The sequence below is a fragment of the Uncinocarpus reesii genome, genomic scaffold, assembly GCF_000003515.1.
Source record: "Uncinocarpus reesii 1704 scaffold_1 genomic scaffold, whole genome shotgun sequence".
In the NCBI taxonomy this organism is placed as follows: domain Eukaryota; kingdom Fungi; phylum Ascomycota; class Eurotiomycetes; order Onygenales; family Onygenaceae; genus Uncinocarpus; species Uncinocarpus reesii.
Window position 1 is genome coordinate 2,247,806 of NW_003052500.1, and position 20,880 is coordinate 2,268,685.

The window sequence follows — 20,880 nt, forward strand, 5'->3', positions numbered from 1 at the left end:
TCTATGCTGCAAGGCGCGGAGAATCAGAATGATCTATGAACTATTTAAACAAGAGCATTGGCTAGGTCTATGAAAGCAATCCAAGAAACAATCGAAGGCGCAGTTCCATGACCAGAACCAGCGAGAATGTGCTTTTCTCCGCCGGTTGATGCACTGACGATGCCGGCGCCCTTTTCAACTTCGGAGAGACGCCAAGCCTGTCACACCTCTCCCGCATTTTGTGCTGTCAAACTCCTGGCTGCCATCTTCCTCCATAGCAAGCGCACGGTCAGTCCGCGGGCCAACCCCCTGTCCTTATCTGCCAGACACAGCTCCAGGCAGTGTATTATTTCAAGGTAATTCCCCTACAAATAAAAGGACTTGCTGTGCTGAGAGGTTCCGCGGCTAATGCCAGTGTGTTCTCCTCCCACAGGACAACGGGATCCCACGCAATTGAACCTCCGGCATGGACCAAAACGACGGATTAATCAACGGTGTATCTGCAAACGAAGATGGAGAGGCCGAGGCGATACCGGACATTTTCAATGCCAGCTCCGTCGCTGACATCAAAGCTACCCTGTCCGCTCTCCAGGACCGCGAAGCATCCGTGACTGCACGCCTAGAAGCACTCGTGGCCTCCCAGAAGGACTTCTCCCGCGAATTGGGCCGGCTCGACATCCTTCGCGCTCGCATCGGATCCCAGGCAAGCAACACCCGTGCGATTAGCCATGGAATGCTCTCGGAAACCGCCGCCACAGCTCACCGTATCTCTAGCGCGGTCCATCGGCTGGACCTGGAGCAATCGCGGGTGAAGACGACACTGGAAATGGTTGAGCAGGTGATGGAGCTCAAGGCGTGCGTGCTTGGCGTGGCTGGATCGATGGGTGCCTCTCAGGACTGGGAAACGGCAGCTTCCTATCTGAACCGGGCATCAAGGATCTCCCCTGAGATCATCAACGGGGCGTTCGCTGCGGATATTGTGCCGACTGCCGAAGTTCCTGATCCTCCTGCTGTGACTTTGGAAAATGCAGCGGAGTCACTGTGCGGGCTGTTTCTTCGCGAGTTTGATCGTGCAGTGAAAGAGAACGATGGCGCGAAAATCACGCGCTTCTTCAAGTTGTTCCCTTTGATTGACAGGTCAGCCGTCGGGTTGGATGTTTACGGGAGATATGTGTGCCAAGGGGTTGCGAGTCGGGCACGAACAAATTTAAACACTGGGACAGGCGGAGCCCAAAGCAAGGAGGGATACTTCTATGCCAGCGCCCTGACCAAGTTATTTGAGCACATCGCGCAGATAGTTGAGAGCCATGGCGGCTTAGTGGAGCGCCATTATGGCCCCGGGAACATGTCTAGGGTGATTGAGAGGCTGCAGGTCGAAGCCGACGTACAGGGTGGGATTATTCTAGAGACCTGGAGCGATGAATGGCATGTTGACCGCAAACTCACTGACATAAAATCCTACGCATTTACCTTTTTGGTACAAAGCTTTCTACCGAATACTCGTGGTGGTCCTCAACGAACCAATTCCCCTGGAACTAGGGATGGTGCATCGCAGAGGACTAGCGAGGATGAGGGTGTTGATATGAAAGAAATCGATGGCATTCTCAATGAAATGTCTCTTATGTTGGGCAGGTGGTCACTCTACAGTCGTTTTCTGGCCGATAAATGCAGGGTATGTTCATTTCGCCGGCACTTTTTACTGACAGGTTGGCTCACGACATTCCAATAGGCCGTTGACTCGGAAGAGTTAGTGCTACCGAACTTCTTGCTTGAGTCTCCTCTCTGTCAAAAGGTTAATGAACGGCTTGTTTCGCCATTCAATTTAATGACCACTTTTTTCCTTCGTCGATCGGTTGAAAAGGCATTCCAGATTGACGAACCGCCGTCCGATTTAACACTGAACCTGCAACGGCCTCCAACATCAAACCCGCCATACATAACATCTGCTGTGGATGATATCATGTACATTGTGAACAAAGTGCTCGAGCAATCGCTTGCTACTGGCCACAAACCGATCGTGATGAATGTTGTGCCTACCATCGCACGAGTGTTGGGATCGGATTTCATTGGGATGATACAGCGAAAAATGCGAGATGAGACTTACCCTAGACCCGTTGTTCCCGGCGGCCCACCTCCTGAAGCAGTCGTTGTCTCATTTCTCGTTTTAATCAACAATCTGGATGTTGCCATCGATTATATCAACCGGATTCTCAAAAACTTTCTCGAGTCAGACGGTGCGAATGGCGCCACTGGTGAACCGCATAATAGGGATTCGGGGGGCAGGATTCCACATCTATTTCCGCTCGACAATGATGCGGAGGCGGTGGCTGGAGCACTGCGCTCGCTTTCGTCGTCTTTTGAATCAAAGGCCCAAGATCTCATTGGTGATGGAATTCAGGTTGTGTTTAATAACGTCGTGAAAACGCGACTTCGACCTATTCTGGCCGATGCGTTCCGCGACTTTGAATATGAACCTCGCGGTGGCGATGGCGACCAAGGTGGTGGATTAGACGATGAGGAGATTGCAGCAAGCGAACTCGACAGTTCTGCCGGAGGAAGCGAGGTACGTCGTCGGTTCATGACTTCCTGGCGGGAGCTCTTAGTACCAATCTCGCGAATTTTAACGGGGCGGGCATTCGACCGACTGTTGGGCGTCACGATCGCGTCGTTGGCCCGATTACTGGAGAAGAGGATCTGGTCGTATCATGGACGAGTGAATGCGCTGGGAGCCACGCGCCTGGAACGCGACATCACCGGCGTCATCTCGGCGGCAGTGGACATTGGAGAGAGCTACGTGAGTGCAGATGGCGGAGGAGGAAGTCGATATCGCCATCGCGAAGCTTTTGGGCGATGCACGCAGATTGTGATGGTGATGGGTCTTGAAGAGGAGGAGTGGGATGAAATCGAGAAGAGTGGCGGGGACATGGTTGACAAGCTATCAGCAGAGGAGCGAAGCAGGGCGAGGGCGATGGTCGTATAAGTAAGAGGCTATTTTCTATTTTCGTGTACATCTGCTTTTTTAACATGCTGTCCATTCCTTTTACAGCAGCATTCTGGGATATACTGCGGCATTGACGTCCATACATTAAAACCAATTCCCCAGATTCTGCTTGCCGTACCGGGTGTCTGCTTCTGGTTGTCCGCGGCGGTTTCGAGGTTTTGAGAGAGCCGATCAAGATGCAGCTAACCGGCAACAAGTCACAGCATGTTCTAGCCGGACCACAAATAATGTGCATTGCTTTTCTGGAGAGCCCGGCCTTAATCAAACCGACCGCGTAACATCCGCAGATAAAGAAGAGCGAGACGCACATCCCCAGCCACAGATCGAAACAAAACAACGTGTGTCAACTTTCAAACCCTGAGATAAGCTCTGGACCGCTGTGATTGGCTTCCGTCCAATAAAGAGATAGGAGTGGCTTATGTAAACCCGCCCGTGGCTGGGCATGATTTCCGGACCAATCAAACAAGAGGAAACGGACGAGATCGGATGCTTATCTGCGGATCCCGCTGGTTCAGCCACAGATAGTGGGGCTCCGGAAGTCCTCCTGAACCTAATACGCAAAAGCTTCTTTTATCTTCGTTCTTTCCAACAACGGTAACTCTGGCCGGGATAGGATTAGAGCTGTGGGGCGATGTTATCTCGCCCAATCGCGGGCGCGGGATAAGGGAAAAGCTTGGGTCGGGCGTGGGGACGTGATATCAAGCACTGATAGGGCTGACGGCACGATAGCATGGTGCGAGTTGAGTCAAGCTTTGCAGCCCGTGTACAATACGGTACCGACTGTTTGGTCGTAGCTGTGGTGAGCTGATGGAAGGCTTTTTGCAGTGGTCCCAATTCCTGGCGAAGGGTGAATAAAATCGGCGGTTTTCTATAGTGGAATCGAACCGTTAGGGCCTCAGCTTCTGGTGCGGAATCGGGGCTTGCTGAGCGCTCTGGCCCACGACGCAGTCTGGCTGGCGGCAAGGGAAGCCATATCGACAAGCCGTTTATCCCTCGGGAACGATGTTGGTTTATTTCTCTCATGCCTAGTTACCGCTCTTATATACTTCCAGCGAGCACGAAAATGGACCGGAACAGCGCCGTCACAGCTGCGTCCGCGTTACCGGTACGATACATGGCGGGTGGTGGCTCGCGTCTCCTGATCCTCCCGCGCCCGGTATCCAGACCTCCCCAAACAGGAAACGGCGGTATCAAGCCGGTATCAGGCGCTGTATCTCCTCCCGCCCTGATATCGCTTGTGCTTCTCGAGGCTCTCTGATTATCTTGACTATCTCTGCCGTCTTTCTTTGTTTGCAGCTTGTTCTCCCCTCAAGGAATTTCTTCGTTTCAATCCCAGTGCTCTCTCCTTCCGTCTCAAGTGAATAATCTTTCGCCGTCTGGCATCAATTGAGAGTGCTTCCCTCATAAAGAGTGCTTTGGCCCAGCACCAGTCGCCTCAACGGAGATCCAGTACGTTTCAAGGGTATGCACTCGATACTAGAGATCCTACGCCGTCAATAGCTGCTCCTGCTAGCCCTGTATATCTTTTTTTGATATCCGCGTTGATAGCGTGCTGATTGAAACCCGCAGATCACCTTCTCCCATCCGTTAGAAGATATCGGGTCGTCCTACAGCATCAATCAATCATTCCTACCTAGTCTAGCGAAGGCCAAGTGGAACTATCTTACCTTTCAGAAGCGGGCGAAACAGTCTCTATTGCATCCAGACTTGCTTTTGGGACCGCTCGATTAGATCTGGGGATATAATCAGAATACTCAGATAAAGGAGCCCGGGTCGCACGGCTTCCAAAAGATGGCGGCCCCTTTCGCTCCCGACTATGCTTCGTACAACTGGACTGGCGCTCCGGCGAACTTTGACCTCTCTACTAACAAGGATTTGGGCGGCAATTCAAGTCAGTTTCGCCATTACTCCACAGCCATACCATGAACCTCTCATGATGAACGCTTATACTAACAGCAAACTCGATCGTAGGGGTTGAAAATCTGAACAAATGGTTCCAATCTGGCGACCAGGCCTACATCATCATTGCTTCGGCAATGGCGATGATCATGGTTCCTGGCCTGGCATTTCTCTATTCTGGTCTTGCTCGTCGAAAATCGGCTCTTAGCATGATATGGGCTTGCATGGGTTCCATGTCCGTTATCTTCTTCCAATGGTACTTTTGGGGTTATTCCCTTGCCTTTTCAACAAGCGCGACCAACGGATTTATCGGAAACCTGAGAAATTTCGGACTTATGAAAACTCTTGCGGATCCAAGCCCTGGTTCTCCTCTCATTCCTGGGTTACTTTTCGCACTATACCAGGTGGGTAACCCGCCGCCAGATCTGTTGTGTTTAAGTTCTAACGGCTGGCTAGATGCAATTCTGCGCTGTCACAGCAGCTATCGTAATGGGAGCCGTAGCCGAACGAGGCCGTCTCCTACCCGCCATGGTGTTCGTTTTCTTCTGGGCAACTTTGGTTTATTGTCCAATTGTCTGCTGGGTATGGAATAGCAACGGTTGGGCGTACAAATACGGGGTTATGGACTATGCTGGTGGAGGTCCTGTTGAGATCGTTTCCGGAATGTCCGGTTTTGCCTACTCCATGGTCCTCGGCCGTCGTCACGAACATATGATGCTCAACTATCGTCCTCATAACATGTCTTTGATTGTATTAGGAACGGTGATCCTCTGGTTTGGCTGGCTTGGATTCAACGGTGGTTCGGCGTTTGGTGCCAACCTTCGTGCTGTAATTGCATGCTGGAACTCCAACTTGACTGCAGCGTTTGCCGCCATCACTTGGGTTCTCCTCGATTGGCGACTTGCTCGAAAATGGACAATGGTTGGTTGGTGTTCTGGTACGATTTCTGGCTTGGTTGCTGCCACTCCCGCTTCCGGTTTCATCCCGCCCTGGGCCAGCGTCATTTTGGGCATTGTGACCGGCGTAGTATCCAACTACAGCACCAAGAGTAGGTACTTCTCTGCTCTCGAGTATTGATTGATCCAATGGCTGATTGAATGTAGTTAAATATTGGCTCAAAGTTGACGACTCCATGGATATTCTCGCTGAGCACGGCATCGCAGGAATTGTCGGTCTTATTTTCAATGCCTTATTTGGCGACGACTCCATTGTTGGCCTTGACGGCGTTAATGTCGGTGCCATCAACCCGGAGACCCATACTCGTGTGGGTGGTTGGATCATCCATAACTACCGCCAGCTGTACATCCAGATTGCCTACATTCTTGCGTGTGCGGGTTATTCCTTCGTTGTCTCCGCTATAATCGCTTACGGTATCAACTTCATTCCTGGACTCCATCTCCGTGCCACTGAGGAAGCTGAACTCCTTGGCATGGACGACGACCAGCTCGGGGAATTCGCATACGACTACGTCGAAGTTCGACGGGACTATCTTGCCTGGACTCCCCAAAGTATACAGCCTAGTGGCCACATCCACCAAGTTCCTCGCCCGGACCTCTACGGCTTCCACGAGCACAGCGCCATGGCCGCCCGCCCCGTGCAAAACGGACGGATTTCCGCGAGCCACAGCATGGATAACATCCCCAAAGAATTCTCGTCTGACGGTCAGACACCATCCGGATCCGCCAGCCGACAGCCTAGTCCGGAGCGAAGAAATAGATTGGCGCGGGTTTTCGCCTCCAAGCGATCACATCCGCCCCCGGTGCCCTTGCAGATGCCCGCAGCATCAGCGGAACAACACCTCACATCCTTGGAATCGAACCATGAAATGACGATACATCCGGCCTCTTCTGACAATCTCTCACAGCTGTCGCCCCAGGAATCAATGGTGGCACCAATAGGAGCCCGTCAAGCCACTCAAGATGATCTGGATGAAAAGTGCGGATAGACGAAGATCCCCTTTTTCTCTTCGTGCATCATCCGCTTGAGGTACCTCTCTCATTCGCCTTCTCGCATTGACCTTTTGTTTTCGATGAAATCATGATACCCAATCACTAGCTAGCTGTTTTATGTTCTCAAACTTGTATGGGGTTGATGTAGGGCGTTTGGCGTCGGCCTAGATGAGGCAATGGGTATTTTGAAAGGCTGCATTTTGTCGGCTCAGTTTTTCTACCATGCGTTCGTTTTCATTGACTTTTTCAAGTTAGACATAGAGAGCATCTCTATTTTGGGGCATTAGCGTCACTGATTTATATGTACAGAGTTTCTCCAATGTTGATATCATGGCATATCCATAATATGCTCCGCTAGCTAGTTTTATACATAGGCCAGAAGAAATATCAAAAGGGGGCAAACAGAATGGCTCATTACGATTCTATTACACGTTGATACTGTACCCAACCGCAGATAACTGTGTAGAAGACGCCCCAATGCCAAACAAGCCCCGACCGCGACCCCGTGTCATCAAATACTTCCGAATCTCATCGACCCAAAAGACACTGCTTGAAATGCACAGCAAGGCAACCAAATCCCCCAGTCCCAGCGGCTCCGTCTGAAAGACATCCTGTAGGATTGGAAGGTAGATCACACATGCTTGACCCAGGAGCGAGCCCAGCACAGCATAATTGAACATCTTATTGCTGGCCAGTGCAAGCTGACCACGGAGCACCGACTTTCCTTCGCTTCTGCAGGTCAGCGCATTGAACATGTCAAAGAGCACGAAGCAGGTGAATGTCATGGTCGTGTCGCGGCGAGTGACGACGCGCGAGGTTACGCCGGAGATTTCGTCGGTGTGGTCGATCATTTCGTGGATGTAGACCGCAAGCGTACCGAGCATTATGCAAGCAGCCGAGGTGAGGACGCGCCGGATGAGAGGTTTGGTGAGGACGCGGGCATGTTTGGGACGCGGAGGTCTGACCATGATTGACGGATCGACGGGTTCAACACCGAGGGACTGAGCGGGTGGCCCGTCCATAAGAATGTCTAGACAGGGTCAGCAACTGGGTTAACCAGCGAACAGACACACTATGCATGAACTTACTAATCCATAATATTTGCATCGCATTCAGAGGATTCTTGAACCCCAATCCAGTACTGACAAGAACCAAACTCAACGCTGCAACGCTAGTGCTCAATTGAAATGTGATGAAATTTTGAATATTGTAGAAAATGCCCTTTCCCTGCTCTATAGCTCTAAGAATCGTAGAAAAATCGTCATCAGTTAAGATCATATCAGCTGCTTCTTTTGCGACATCGGTTCCCAGCAGGCCCATGGAGATTCCGATATCTGCTTTTTTCAATGCTGGTGCATCGTTGACTCCGTCGCCTGTCATTGCAACGACGTCTCCTCTATATTGTAAAGCCTTAACAATTTTCATTTTATGATCCGGGCTGGTTCGGGCGAATATCGACGTGGTGGCCATTGCTTGTGCGAGCTCTTCAGTGCTCATATGGTCAATTTCGTCACCTCTCAAAACTGTCCTTGCTGTCCCCGACATGTTGATGGGCATGCCTAGTTTCTTCGCGATGGCTACCGCGGTAGTTTCAGCGTCACCAGTAATCATTATCACTCTGACTCCTCCCGTTAAAAGCCGGCGAATTGATTTGTGCACATCCTTGCGTGGGGGATCATTCATGCCGACAATTCCGGCAAAACAGAGACCCGTATAACATTCTTCGCCGTGCAGTTGATAGTCATCCGCTTGGCTATGGGAGAGAGAGTTTGGTTTTTGCATACTTCTGATCGGACCACTCGCAAAAGCTATCACTCTCAAACCTTCCTGAGCCATTGACTCGGTAGCTTGTCGTGCGCTTTGCCTTCTCCGTTCATCCAATATCACCTCGCGGCCATCTTTGGTTAAATAGGTATCGCATCGCTTTAAGACCTCCTCAAGAGAACCTTTGATGTAGGCAACTTCACTGCCATGCTCGTAGCCACCGTCTGAAGCGCTGTTGCTGACCACAACACCCATCCACTTCCGTTCCGAACTGAAAGGCGTTTCCGACACTCGTGCATTGACCCTAAGTCGAACATCGTCTTCACCAAGCACATCTAAAAGGTCAAGGAGAGCGACATCGGTTGGCTGGCCGACCCAGCGGCTTCTCACTGCACCTGAAGATCGGTCGGCAGTCGACGATAAAACAGCGGCCGAAGATGCAGTTGCAGGGGAGTTCGCATGGGCACGGGAAAGCCGGCTATTGTTGGCAATATTTCCAACGCGAAGTATTGTTCGAGCCGCTGCGGTGAGAGTAGCCGGTGCATCTTCTTTCTGAATTTCAAAGGGCTCCTCGGCGTCGAAATGCCACATTTTCGTAACAGTCATATGATTGAGCGTAAGGGTTCCGGTTTTATCGCTGCAAACCACATTGACGGAGCCCAGTGTCTCAACGCTAGGCAGTCTCCGCACGATTGCTCCGCGATTTGCCATCCTGAGAACGCCCAGTGCTAGGGTTACTGTAACAATGATTGGAAGTCCTTCCGGAATCGCTGCCACGGCGAGGGATACCCCTATGGTGAACATTTCCAGAAGCTTCCTGCCTTGGATTAATCCGATGAGAACAATTAGACCTATAACAACAAAAGATACATAGGACAGTTCCTGCCCAAGACGATCCATTGAAAGTTGTAAAGGGGTTCTTGGGCTTTCAATTTCTTGAAGGGAGGCGGATATGCTTCCAAACTCTGTATTCGGCCCGGTCGCAATCACAATGCCTTGTCCATGACCGGATCGTACCAAGGTGCCCATGAAAGCAATATTGTGTTGTTCGCTGAGACGAAGGTCTGTCCCAACCGTGCCAGCCGCAGGTGAGTAGTAGAACGGCGATCGAGGAGGGGTGGAATTTTGAACTGGGTGGAGGGTCTTTGCCGGGCTGCCTAGCGCACGAGAGAATTTTGACACTGGCTCGTTCTCTCCCGTCAAATTCGATTCGTCGATTGTGAGATGAGTAGCTCGGGTTATACGCAAGTCAGCGGGAATGCGATCTCCAGTGGAAAATAAAACCAGGTCTCCAGGGACCAATTTGCTTGCAATAACCGTTGTAGACCCCTTTGCAGCTTGATTGGTGGTACATGAAGAGCTATCCGTGAGTTCTTGCATTTCATACTGGTCTTTGGTGTTCACCATACCAGGAGTGGACCGTCCAGTGGACCCGGATGGTATGTTGCGTACCAAGTGAGCATAATGTGGAACCAGTCGACTCAATGCCTCCAGGGATTTCTCTGATCTGTATTCCTGCACAAACCCCACGCTGACAACGATTGTCACGGCCAAGGTGATGCTAACAGCGTCGTCAAAATTGTGCATAAAAAACGAGATTACAGCGGAGCCAAGCAGTAAAAGGATCAACGGCTCTTTGAATTGTTTCAGAAACCGTAGCCAAAGTGGCTCTGGTTCTTCATGAGGAAGCTCATTTGGGCCATCCCGAAGCAACCGCGCTTCAGCGTCACTCGGAGTAAGGCCATGAACCAGGTCTGTATTGAGGCGTTCCGCGGCTTCTTGCGGGCTTAGTTTCGAATACGTCGAGGTAATGGAGGAAGATTGCACGGTCGACCGTTTCAAGGGTGATGGGACAGGCGAAGGGGTTCGAAGGGGGACCGAGGCATCACGGAGCGGCAACGAAGGATAGAATGTTGACATCTCTTAAACTTTCATGACCAGTAAATATCAGCACTGTCAGCCTTCCTGTTCATGACATGAGAATGAAGGGCTGGAAAAGAGCCCGATGTTAAAAGACGGGTCCCTTCAGCATAGGCGACAATTCGTGTGAATGGCTGGTGAAGCTGGATATCAGACGGAAACCGCAAAGTAGGATGAGACGAAAAATGAGGGTGTTACAAAGGAAACTCGCAATTGAACAGAAAAAGAGAGGCCAATGTCAATAATGTCAGGTAATGTGCTTTTCGCCTTCTGATCAGCTAGTTAGCTCCTTGTTCAGCTCAGCACAGCGGAATGCTGTTGAACTGCAACGTTGGCGTTCCTCTTTGCCTGGGGACCTTTGGCCGATGTTAGGGGATTATGTAAGAGAGTTGAGGCTCTGATTGGCTAAAAGGGAATATAGTATATCCGTCCCGATTTCAAAGATACACTAGTAAATACGCAGATTACTAATCATCCAGCCACTCGAGTTTGTTGTTTTTGCTGTGCTGCTGCCTCTTTCTCCCAGGAAACCGAACAGCCACGAGCATCCCGCACAACGCGCCCTGAAGAACCCCCGACCCACGAACGAATCCCCCGCAACATATCGACGATTACAAGTCACTTGTTTGTGCTCGCGTCTAAAGGACAGCTACTGTGATTGACTTGCCGCTTTTGTCGCGACCCGTCGGCTCGTGGTCAATGTTGGGTACAGTCCTTCGCGTCAATGCCCTCTGTTGACTGACCTCCTCCGACTCGACCCGACTTATTTGTTAAACCAACCTCGACACCCTCGACTATTGGGAGTTAAGCTTGGGTATTCGCGATGTTTTACTCCGAGACGCTTCTGTCCAAGACGGGGCCGCTGGCCCGCGTCTGGCTGTCTGCTAACCTGGAGCGCAAGTTATCGAAAGCTCACATTCTTCAGTCGGACATTGAAAGCAGTGTTAATGCAATTGTGGACCAAGGCCAGGCACCTATGGCTTTACGACTAAGTGGCCAGCTGCTTTTGGGTGTTGTTCGGATCTACAGTCGCAAAACTAGATACCTCCTTGACGACTGCAATGAAGCCCTGATGAAGATCAAAATGGTGAGCATTCTGTCTAATTTTAATGCTACATTGTAGACGTGGTGCTGATATTCTTTCTAGGCATTCCGATTGACCAACAACAACGATCTTCCAGCCACAGTCCCCCTGCCACCAGGCGGTATTACTTTACCAGACGTTTTGACTGAATCGGATCTATTTATGAATTTGGATACGTCAATCTTGTTCTCGCAGCCATTGCAACTGGACCATCGTGACAAAGGCCCCGCAGCTTCTCTTGGTTGGTCGAGCCAACTGCTTCCTGACAGCAGCTCGCCCCAAAAGGCTCGACCAGTCGAACGACCTCATTTAGAGGATGATACCGGTCTTGTTCTCGACTTGGGTGAAGATGAAGACATCCCCCTTGGCCACGACACCAGTATTGAAGTTGGCAGAAATGCCCCTGCCGCGCGCCCCATGGGCGAAGATTTGTTCAGCGAGGAGCCTCGCTTGTTTGATGACGATTTAGATCTTGACCTTGGCTTAGATGCTGCGCCTCTCCCCAAACTCGGCGGTGATGATACCGAAGTTCCCCAAGATGAAATCGACAGGGCAGTACAGCATGATGAAGATGTGGCAATGGGTGGCATGGAAGAATTGGGCGTTCCTATTGCCGAAGAATCCACCATTCTAGCAGACCAAGGCAACGACTTCTTACGGAACTCACAGTCTCCACTATCATCGGCGCGCTCAAGCGTTGTTCGTGAAATGGAACAGTCATTAATGAACGAAGAAGCAGTCACGGCGCGCCAGCAGCAACGAACCAAGCGTAGAAAGTTGATTAAACCCGACCACGATACCTTCTTTTCAATGGATAAAATAAAAGCACAGCAAGACGGCCGCTCCAAGATCCTCAAACCAGAATCGTTTCTATCATTCCTGCCGCGTGATCCCGTATTGCTCACCCTAATGGCCATGCAGGAAAAGGGTGAATTCGCCTCCAATGTTATGGCAGGCTGTAGCATTTACAGTTGGGCACCAGAGTTGAAGAACATGCTTTCAATCGATTGCGTGAGACAAGCCGGTCAACTGAAGCGAAAAAGGGATAGCGGGGTCTCTGATATCGATTTGGAAGGAGGAGAGAAAGGCCCACAGCTTGAAATACGAGAAGATGAGGGTATCACGCATTTCGATGAGGGAGTTGCTTTGGGAGCTGATTCATCTAGCGTACTTAATGCTACTGAAATCCATCTTCCTGGCGAGGATGAAGTGCAGGGTCGTCCAGAGAGAGAAGAATGGAGCGACGGAGAAGGAATTGGCCACCGAGATGACTACGAAGACGGCGAACCAACCATTCAGCCGATTGATAGTGGCCCAATCTCTCTTGGAACGAAACATGCGGTGCATATTCTTCGTGAACAATTCGATGCGCCAACCACTGACGCCTCGTCACAATCCAAGAGCACGAGCGTTGTTTTCCAAGACATTCTTCCGGAGAAGACTACAAACAAGGACGATGCGACCAAAATGTTCTTTGAAGTTCTCGTTCTAGCGACTAAGGACGCCGTTAAGGTCGAGCAAAGCAGTACTGTGCTCGGTGGACGGTTGAAGATCAAAGCTAAACAAGCTCTGTGGGGCTCTTGGGCTGAAACAGAAGCTGGCGGTGAAATCGCATCCCAGGCAGCGGAAGTTGCTGTGTAATGGAGAAGAGGTAACTCGTGTGGGTGTGTATGATGGCATATTCTTCCTCTGGGGTGGATCTTAAAGGGATACTTTTTGGTAATCAGTGCATGAGTTGTTTTGGCCTTTGCTTTTTGCTTTTCCTTGGGGACGTCAACGTATTGGGAAGCGTCTTGACACCCCTTTGCCGGCTTTTGTTTGGTATCTTCAAACCCGTTCTTCTCGTCTATCACGCCACGTCGAATACCCGAGATCTTCAATGCTTGAGTTTTCTGTATGAATTTTGAAAATTGTTTTGGCTGTTCAATGTTTTTGGGAGGTTCTCTACCCTGGTTGGCTTGTCTGTCTCGTTTCTCCTGCCATTGAATTGAGTGCTTTAATAGTCTGTCGGATTTGGGACTAGGTATTAGTTTGTAGCTCGTATCTTGAATCGAATGTCTACTCAACAGCGTTGTCTTTGGAATCTCAACCATTCACACCATTTCTCTACTGAACTTTGAAACTTGACATTGGTGTTTAACCGGATCGTTTCACGTTCCGCGTGCATATCAATGTTCTGGCTGTTGATTGGCCAATTGCCTCAACCTTCCCCAAACGCGTCGCGACAACCGGTGAGCACCATCTTCACTCTCCACAGGCATCAAGCAGGTCGGTTGACATGCGACAACGCGCCGTTCTTGAGCCCAAGTCGCGGTTGACTTATCAACATGGGCCATGACAGGCCATGACAGGCGAGAAAAACCAGGCGAAGCACGGAGCTCCCCGCCAGACGCGTCGGAGCGTCTCTTCCTCTTAATCCCCCGCGGATCCCGATTATTCTCCTAGAATAATTGAGTCTCTTCATTTCTTTTCTCACAGACTTCCTCAGGAAAGGACAGTCGCAGTGTGCTGGTCATACCCCCCAGTAGATTGTCCAGGAGACAATCGCATTCCGTTCCACCCCTGATTTTCCCAAACGGCTTCTATCAGTTGTTAGTACAGTTACCATGACTCGGCCATTGGTTTTCCAGTATCGAAGCCGTGGCCCTTCGGAAGATAATAGAGATCCTCGCTGGGAGATGGATCTCCATGGACGATTCGCGACTAGTATCTTTTCGGTGGTTGCTATTTCTTTGTTCGCGGCGGCCGTGCCGCGATGGGATCCGAGCATTGTCGAAGCTACGGGCTCAACGCTTGGCAAGTGGCAGGATATTGTCCCGATATTGCTGGTATGAGAGTCTTTTCTTTCTCCCTACTTTACGACAGCAAGCTTTCTAGCTTTTGTTTTCGCATCATACAAAAGGAATTCTGCTTGAAACCAGGGTCTCTGGAATGCATTGGGCTGATAATTATCCGCACATAGCTCGGCTCTTCCCTTGTGTTCAACTTGGTGAATATAATATTCACCACGTACCTTTTTTCATCTCTTCATCGGATTACTAGACTTGTGGGAGATGCACTCGTTTGCGTCTCTCTCATACCAGCCATTTTCCTCACAATCTGGCACGCCAGCTTCTTAGCCTGGAGGCCCGCTGCGACCGAGGGTCTGGGAGTCGTCATTTGCCATGGACAGAATAAGTACTCGGAAGAGTGCTTCCCCGCTTTGTACGAAATTGGCTCTTTGGAAATTGGGGCCGTGGTGTTTTCATGCCTTGTGTGGTAAGCAGACAATATGGAGATCCACTAGACGCATGCCACTAAAGACCCGACCTAGGGTTCTACATCTCGGCCTATTCGTTTACGCCATTTACGCAATCTACGCTCCTCAGCCGAAACGAACGAGCCGCCCATGTTTCCACGACCATTACTATGGTCACGGGAGGCGTCATAGGCGACGAGACGATCATAGGCACCGCCGAAGACGCCACCGTTCGCATCGAGGGGAAAAGAAAGAACGGATTTTTGTTCGCCTCGATGACTGTGAGCGCGGCCCTGAGGGGGATTTCTACACGCCATATCACCAAATTGTGGACGAGGCTACATGGGATGCGGGCATGGTATCAAAGAGATAAGAAACGTACAAACTCTGTGACCTCGTTTCGAAGGCTAAATTTAGGAGAGATCGCAGGTTCAAAGGTGGTTTGGGGTCAGGATCGGCGAGTTGGCTAGCAAAAATAATTGATTCAAACTGCGGAGGTTCAAACTTCTGTCAGCATCTACCCTGAGAAGCATGTAACTAAGTACATCTAGCAGCAAGACAACTCATTTCGAGACATACTCTCACTTCCTGACTCCAGAGTAGTCGGTTTAGTTGTGTTGTCAACCTGGGGTACACCCCCTGAGAAACGATGATGTCATCGCCTAGAACCAGCGTCGACCAGATATCAAGATCTCGATACAGCCACCATGGAAAAGGTATGTGGTTTGGGTAATATTTAATCGCTAATCAATCGCTCAAGCCATTGTATCTCCCTCACTATTCGCCTCTTAAGGATTCTTACTATAAAGTAAATGTGAGTGCTAGCTAACACCCAGGTCGACTATGGCAACCAGTACACTAACAAAAGCTCCCTCAGCTATTCAAGTCTAGATATTTACTATACGCTTTCCAAAAATCAAAAACCATGGGCAGCGCACCACCCTCCGGCGGCCCCCGAACCGGTATCCCTTCCAAAGCAGGCACACGCCGCGGCGGCGCCGGGGCTGAACCCACACCGGCCACCAATGTAGACCACGACGGCCCTCATGCCCACAAGCAACTCGACCCGTCCCAGTCCGAAGCCGTACTGGGGAGTGCAAGGAAGCATCACGGACACAGCGAGTCGACGGGTTCATCGATGTTCTCTTCCCTGGAAGATCAGAAGAAGCACGGTGAGGAGATGCAGGGGTTTGAAGGGGGCCATCCAAAGCTGGAGAGCTATTCGTTCGCGGAACAGAAGCCGGGAAGTAAGAGTTTGGCGGGTCAGTTTATGGAGAAGTAAGTGCCTTTGTTTTTCCTTCTTGAACTGCCCTAAGACCCCCATGTTTTCTCTCCCTTGCAAACGGGATTTGAATAAATGGGTTTGCCTCCTTGGATATTTGAGCACAATGTGATGGCCCTTGCTGACATATGGGCTTCTCTCCTTCAGATTCAGATAAATCACTGCAGGCCTGGACCAGGGTATGTGAATGTAGGTGTGGAGGTCCGCCTAGATGGATGAGGGAACTTGAAATGATATTTCTTAAAACCAGTCCTTTTCAAGGGAAACTATTCCATTGTGTGTAAATAGTTTCATGGGTCATGGAGTTCAGGGTCGTTGCCCCGTACTTTGATTGCTGCCTTCATGTAGAGCCGTGCTTCTCCATGGGGTTGAATTTCACATAGTTAACTAACTAAGCATCATCCAAGTTCCACAAAGCTGAACATGTATCACCAGTAAACATATATTCATTTTTCCCAAGAGCTCGCTGTTGTGCGACACCACTGAAGATGCAAGGAAGCTCGCCCGAACCTGTCTCTCACGTGGCACGCATGGACTTCAGTCGATCACAACCCCGAGTTTGAGAAGACTATAGCATCAATATCAAAATGGTACTCAGATGTACTCAATGCCAAAGGCACCACTTTGGATCAATGGGTAAGGATGCAAAGGATCCGGCATGGCTAAGAGGGTGCATGGCCTCAGGCCCTGTCACTAATAAAACTCGTTGACTCCCCTGTTCACTGTGGGCCGAAGATCAACAATCTCACACTTGGAAAAGCGACTCAAACTGATACCAGGCGGAAGAGATCTTTACCGACCGGATCTGATCTCTGGCTAAGATGACTAAAATTCTCGAGGGCAATCAAACTTCTTCCTGACCCACAGGTTGGCTCTATCGCGGCAGCTTCGAGTTCAGCTCTGAATCCCTGATAGCGCTCCTTCGTGATTTGCCGTTTGTCGCTTGTTTTGAGCACATTAGCAATGGATCTTCCTCGCTGACCCATTCAGGCTACCGGTACCACCGCCTCTGAGCTCAGGTTCGATATGTCGGGATCTGGAGATGATACCTCCAATGCCACTACTGAACAAGAAAAGCAGTTCCAGCCTATTCGGCAGCCCGACGCCGGCGCTCGCTCTCCGGAACTGACACGGCAGGGGAGCAAGAGAAGTTCCAGGTCGCTGGAAAGGTCGACGTCGCTGGGAGACGGTTATACCCACCCCCGCGTGGACAATGACCGGCTGCAGGAATCCGATGGAGAGCAAGAGTTGCAACGGGAGCCATCAGCTCGCGCAACGGACTTTATCGTCGGATGGGATGGGCCGAATGACCCTGAAAAACCCTCGCAATATGTCCTATGCGAGGAAATGGCTAATTGTGATAATTCTGGCCATGGGCTCTCTTTGCGCGTATGGAACTAGCTTCATCGGCCTCCCCTCTCGCCTGGCAGAGACATACTGACTACAATGCCTCAGGACATGTGCATCCTCTATGTATACGATGACATACCCCCAAATTACAGTCGAGTTTGGCGTTTCGCGGCTGGTTGCCACGTTGGGGCTATCAACCTACATCCTAGGCCTTGGTGGGTTCAAATTTCCTTCTGACATCCTAAACAGCCCTGACCTTAAAACGTTCTAGGAACTGGGCCATTGTTTCTGGCTCCATTATCGGAGGTATGCTCCTCGCACGCTTTCTACTTGTATGCGTTTCCCTGACATAACATAGTTCTTCGGAAGGCGAATCGTTTACATTATCTCTTTTGTGTGCTTCGTCATTTGGCTAGTTCCATGCGCGGTAGCTCGAAATATTGAGACCATGGTTATCGCACGATTCTTCAATGGCATGTCGGGAAGCGCTTTCTTGAGCGTGGCGGGCGGAACTGTGGGTGATATATTTGAGCGGCACCAGCTAGCAGCGCCGATGATGGTATACACAGCTAGCCCGTTTATGGGACCGGAGATTGGGCCTTTGTAAGAGCGGCCCCTGGGTATCAGCAACACCCAAGGTTCAGAACTAACATTGCACTCCTAGGCTTGGAGGGTTTATCTGTCAATATACTACTTGGTTGGGACACCTTGGGCTGCGCCGGCTATTTCAAGTGTGATGCTGACTCTCATTTAGGCACTGGGTCTACTACGTTTTGCTCATGTGGGGAGGAGCCGTCGCGGTTTCCATCATCCTGTTTGTTCCAGAGACGTATCATCCCGTTTTGTTGCGACGCAAAGCAGTGAGTCGTAGAAAGCAAACCGGAGATGACAGGTGGATCGCACCTATAGAAAAGCTGGACAAATCCTTGGTAAAGACCGTGCTTCGTTCGGTATACCGGCCCATGCTCCTACTTGTATTCGAACCAATGTGCCTCAATCTTTGCGTTTTCTCCGCAATCCTTTTGGGGATCCTGTACCTATTCTTTGGGGCATTCCAACTGGTCTTTTCGACTATCTACGGCTTCGAACTCTGGCAAGTTGGAGTGAGCTTCTTGGGATTGCTGGTGGGAATGGCAATTGGAACTGCAAGCGATCCAATATGGTCAAGAAATTATGGGCGTCTTACCCGTAAGCGGCAACAAGCTGTGGGGAGAGAAGAGTTCGAACCGGAATGGCGATTACCACCCGGTGAGTAAATATATCACCGACGACTTATCTGGTGGCGGTATGAGGCTGATAGCTTGTTCGAAACAGCGATCGCCGGCGCCCCTCTAGTCACGATTGGGCTGTTTATCTTTGCCTGGACTATATATCCACATGTTCATTGGATAGCGCCGATAATTGGGAGTGCTATCTTCGGCATAGGGTATGTTGGTCTCTTCATTCCGATGATCAGCACCGATGGATCAATTCCTACTTGGTACCAGAATAACAATGCAGATGGCTGACAAAATCGGCATCTGCAGAACAATTCTTGTCTATTCTGGCATTTTCACGTTCCTCGTTGAGTCGTATCCGCTATATGCAGCCAGCGCTTTGGCCGCCAACAGCTTCTTGCGCTCGAGCTTCGCGGGTGCATTTCCTCTATTCGGAATACAAAGTGAGTGCCATCGTTTGCGTTTGACCTATTGACGATTTGAACCGTCGACGGTCTGCCGTGCTACCCGCCATGGCAAATGTCCTCGACACACCCCACGTGGGACTCCTTATCCGTCAGTCATTTTCAACGTTGAGCTGCATCTCGTTTATGAAACACGGTGCAGGTCTGCATTCATCCCGTCTTCCAGCATTTGGCGCCGAGACCATCTTTGCTCCACGTGAATGCGCTCTGACCTGCAGTTTGGGCGACGCGACGTTACACAGAGGCGTATGTGGGATTACCATGCTAACGGCCTTCTCTTCCCTATGCAGTGTACGAGAAGCTTGGGTACAATTGGGCAACAAGCCTCCTGGCATTCTTGACTCTGGCCATGGCCCCGTTTCCGTACGTACACGATTTCTTTTGCATCCTCTGTCTTCAAAATCTACTTCATCACAACAATTGGCATGTTGCGTCATTCTCCCACAGCGACCCTTGGTTTGCAAAATGGTTCTAAGGCCTTGTCCCTTGTATATTACTATTTGCCTTTGTACAGCATATACGACGGCCCCCATTTCGTGAGAATAAGGGTGTTATCAGCCTCTTGCTTGCGGCTGTGAAGGCAGCCTGCCTGTCCACAATGCGAAAATGCTGAAGACTCCCGTTGGAATTTAAACGTCGCTACCACGCGCTCGCCCCCTTTAAAGTTCGCTCTGTCTTGGGGAGCTTCTAACACAGACGTTACACATCCCTTGTGATACTGAATCAACCACCCCGGGCGGGATGGACCCCGCGTTCCAACCCGAACAGTCGGACCCTTATTGATAGTGCGGCTTTTTGAGCCTTGTGTTGCGCATCTCTGTGATCCGTTCTCGGGAAGATGTGCTAACCTCATTTCGCTCTAGGTATATATTCTTCCGCTATGGTAAACGCATTAGGAAGACGAGTCGATTTGCAACTGCCACATCTGAATGATCATAATCAAGGGGCGTCGTACTTTTGCGATTATCGCCACATTCCTCGTGTCCTGGGCGCGTGGTATTATTTTCCGGACTGCATATGTAATTATTATAATTAACATTATTATTCATTATTCTTCATAGGCTCTTATGGAGTCTTTAGACTATGAAGAGCCACCTTAGCAATTCACCCAACTAGATACAGGCTTATGTTATCCTTGATGTGAGGACTCCAGCTAGCATTCCATTTAACAAAGCTTGAACCGCGCAATGATCTCAGGGTAGGCTATTGCCCCCAGTAAGTCACCTCACTCTCCTAACAGCGAATCATGCCCCTAGAGAAAAACCCTCAACACCCAGAGCAACTGGAACATCTAAACACTTGCAAACCAATAGAAAACATGTGGATCATATGACTAATACAACCATGTAGTGGGCTCATCTCCTCCTTTCTCCATGCATCCTAGTCCGTACCAGCCAATACTCCGTACCAGCTCATGAATTGCACCCTAGTCCTCCCAGAGAAGGGGGATTCTCTGTGGTAAGAAATATCATTTGGGGATAGCAGGATTCGATGTAGTGGCTTGCCCCGTGTTGATTCCCCCTCACCCGTCTTGCCTTACACGTGAGGATCATTTAACTAGACGGCTGGCTTGCAGCGAGAAAAGCGTGTCGGATGGCCATCCCGACCAAAGATGGGTTTTGGTCAAGCTCAGGGTCGTTCATTGATCAACAACATTTATTTCCCTGAAAGTAATCAGATAAAAAGGGCTTTTTTTGGCCTCGGTAAAGGGGTTTTAAGCTTATTCGTCCCGT

The 20,880-nt window shown here is 50.3% G+C and overlaps 7 protein-coding genes across 7 annotated transcripts; 5 read left to right on the forward strand and 2 right to left on the reverse strand.

Moving 5' to 3' along the window:
• Positions 1-445: 445 nt before the first annotated feature.
• On the forward strand, positions 446-2,959 carry UREG_00950 (uncharacterized protein; the record flags this gene model as incomplete). The annotated part of the gene is made up of 2 exons (XM_002541388.1): positions 446-1,651; positions 1,709-2,959. 2 exons carry the CDS (start codon positions 446-448, stop codon positions 2,957-2,959), a joined length of 2,457 nt encoding a protein of 818 aa, XP_002541434.1.
• A 636-nt stretch (positions 2,960-3,595) lies between these two features.
• Positions 3,596-4,096, reverse strand: UREG_00951 (uncharacterized protein; the record flags this gene model as incomplete). The annotated part of the gene is made up of 2 exons (XM_002541389.1): positions 3,596-4,005; positions 4,027-4,096. The coding sequence occupies 2 exons, from the start codon at positions 4,094-4,096 to the stop codon at positions 3,596-3,598; spliced, it is 480 nt and encodes a 159-aa protein (XP_002541435.1).
• Positions 4,097-4,771: 675 nt separating this feature from the next.
• UREG_00952 (ammonium transporter MEP1) lies at positions 4,772-6,824 on the forward strand (the record flags this gene model as incomplete). Its single annotated transcript, XM_002541390.1, has 4 exons — positions 4,772-4,871; positions 4,952-5,283; positions 5,336-5,927; positions 5,983-6,824. 4 exons carry the CDS (start codon positions 4,772-4,774, stop codon positions 6,822-6,824), a joined length of 1,866 nt encoding a protein of 621 aa, XP_002541436.1.
• A 429-nt stretch (positions 6,825-7,253) lies between these two features.
• Positions 7,254-10,512, reverse strand: UREG_00953 (calcium-transporting P-type ATPase, PMR1-type; the record flags this gene model as incomplete). The annotated part of the gene is made up of 2 exons (XM_002541391.1): positions 7,254-7,858; positions 7,917-10,512. The coding sequence occupies 2 exons, from the start codon at positions 10,510-10,512 to the stop codon at positions 7,254-7,256; spliced, it is 3,201 nt and encodes a 1,066-aa protein (XP_002541437.1).
• Positions 10,513-11,335: 823 nt separating this feature from the next.
• On the forward strand, positions 11,336-13,237 carry UREG_00954 (uncharacterized protein; the record flags this gene model as incomplete). Its single annotated transcript, XM_002541392.1, has 2 exons — positions 11,336-11,599; positions 11,660-13,237. 2 exons carry the CDS (start codon positions 11,336-11,338, stop codon positions 13,235-13,237), a joined length of 1,842 nt encoding a protein of 613 aa, XP_002541438.1.
• Positions 13,238-15,541: 2,304 nt separating this feature from the next.
• Positions 15,542-16,273, forward strand: UREG_00955 (uncharacterized protein; the record flags this gene model as incomplete). The annotated part of the gene is made up of 3 exons (XM_002541393.1): positions 15,542-15,550; positions 15,712-16,112; positions 16,264-16,273. 3 exons carry the CDS (start codon positions 15,542-15,544, stop codon positions 16,271-16,273), a joined length of 420 nt encoding a protein of 139 aa, XP_002541439.1.
• Positions 16,274-17,914: 1,641 nt separating this feature from the next.
• On the forward strand, positions 17,915-18,722 carry UREG_00956 (uncharacterized protein; the record flags this gene model as incomplete). The annotated part of the gene is made up of 2 exons (XM_002541394.1): positions 17,915-18,069; positions 18,221-18,722. 2 exons carry the CDS (start codon positions 17,915-17,917, stop codon positions 18,720-18,722), a joined length of 657 nt encoding a protein of 218 aa, XP_002541440.1.
• Positions 18,723-20,880: the final 2,158 nt, after the last annotated feature.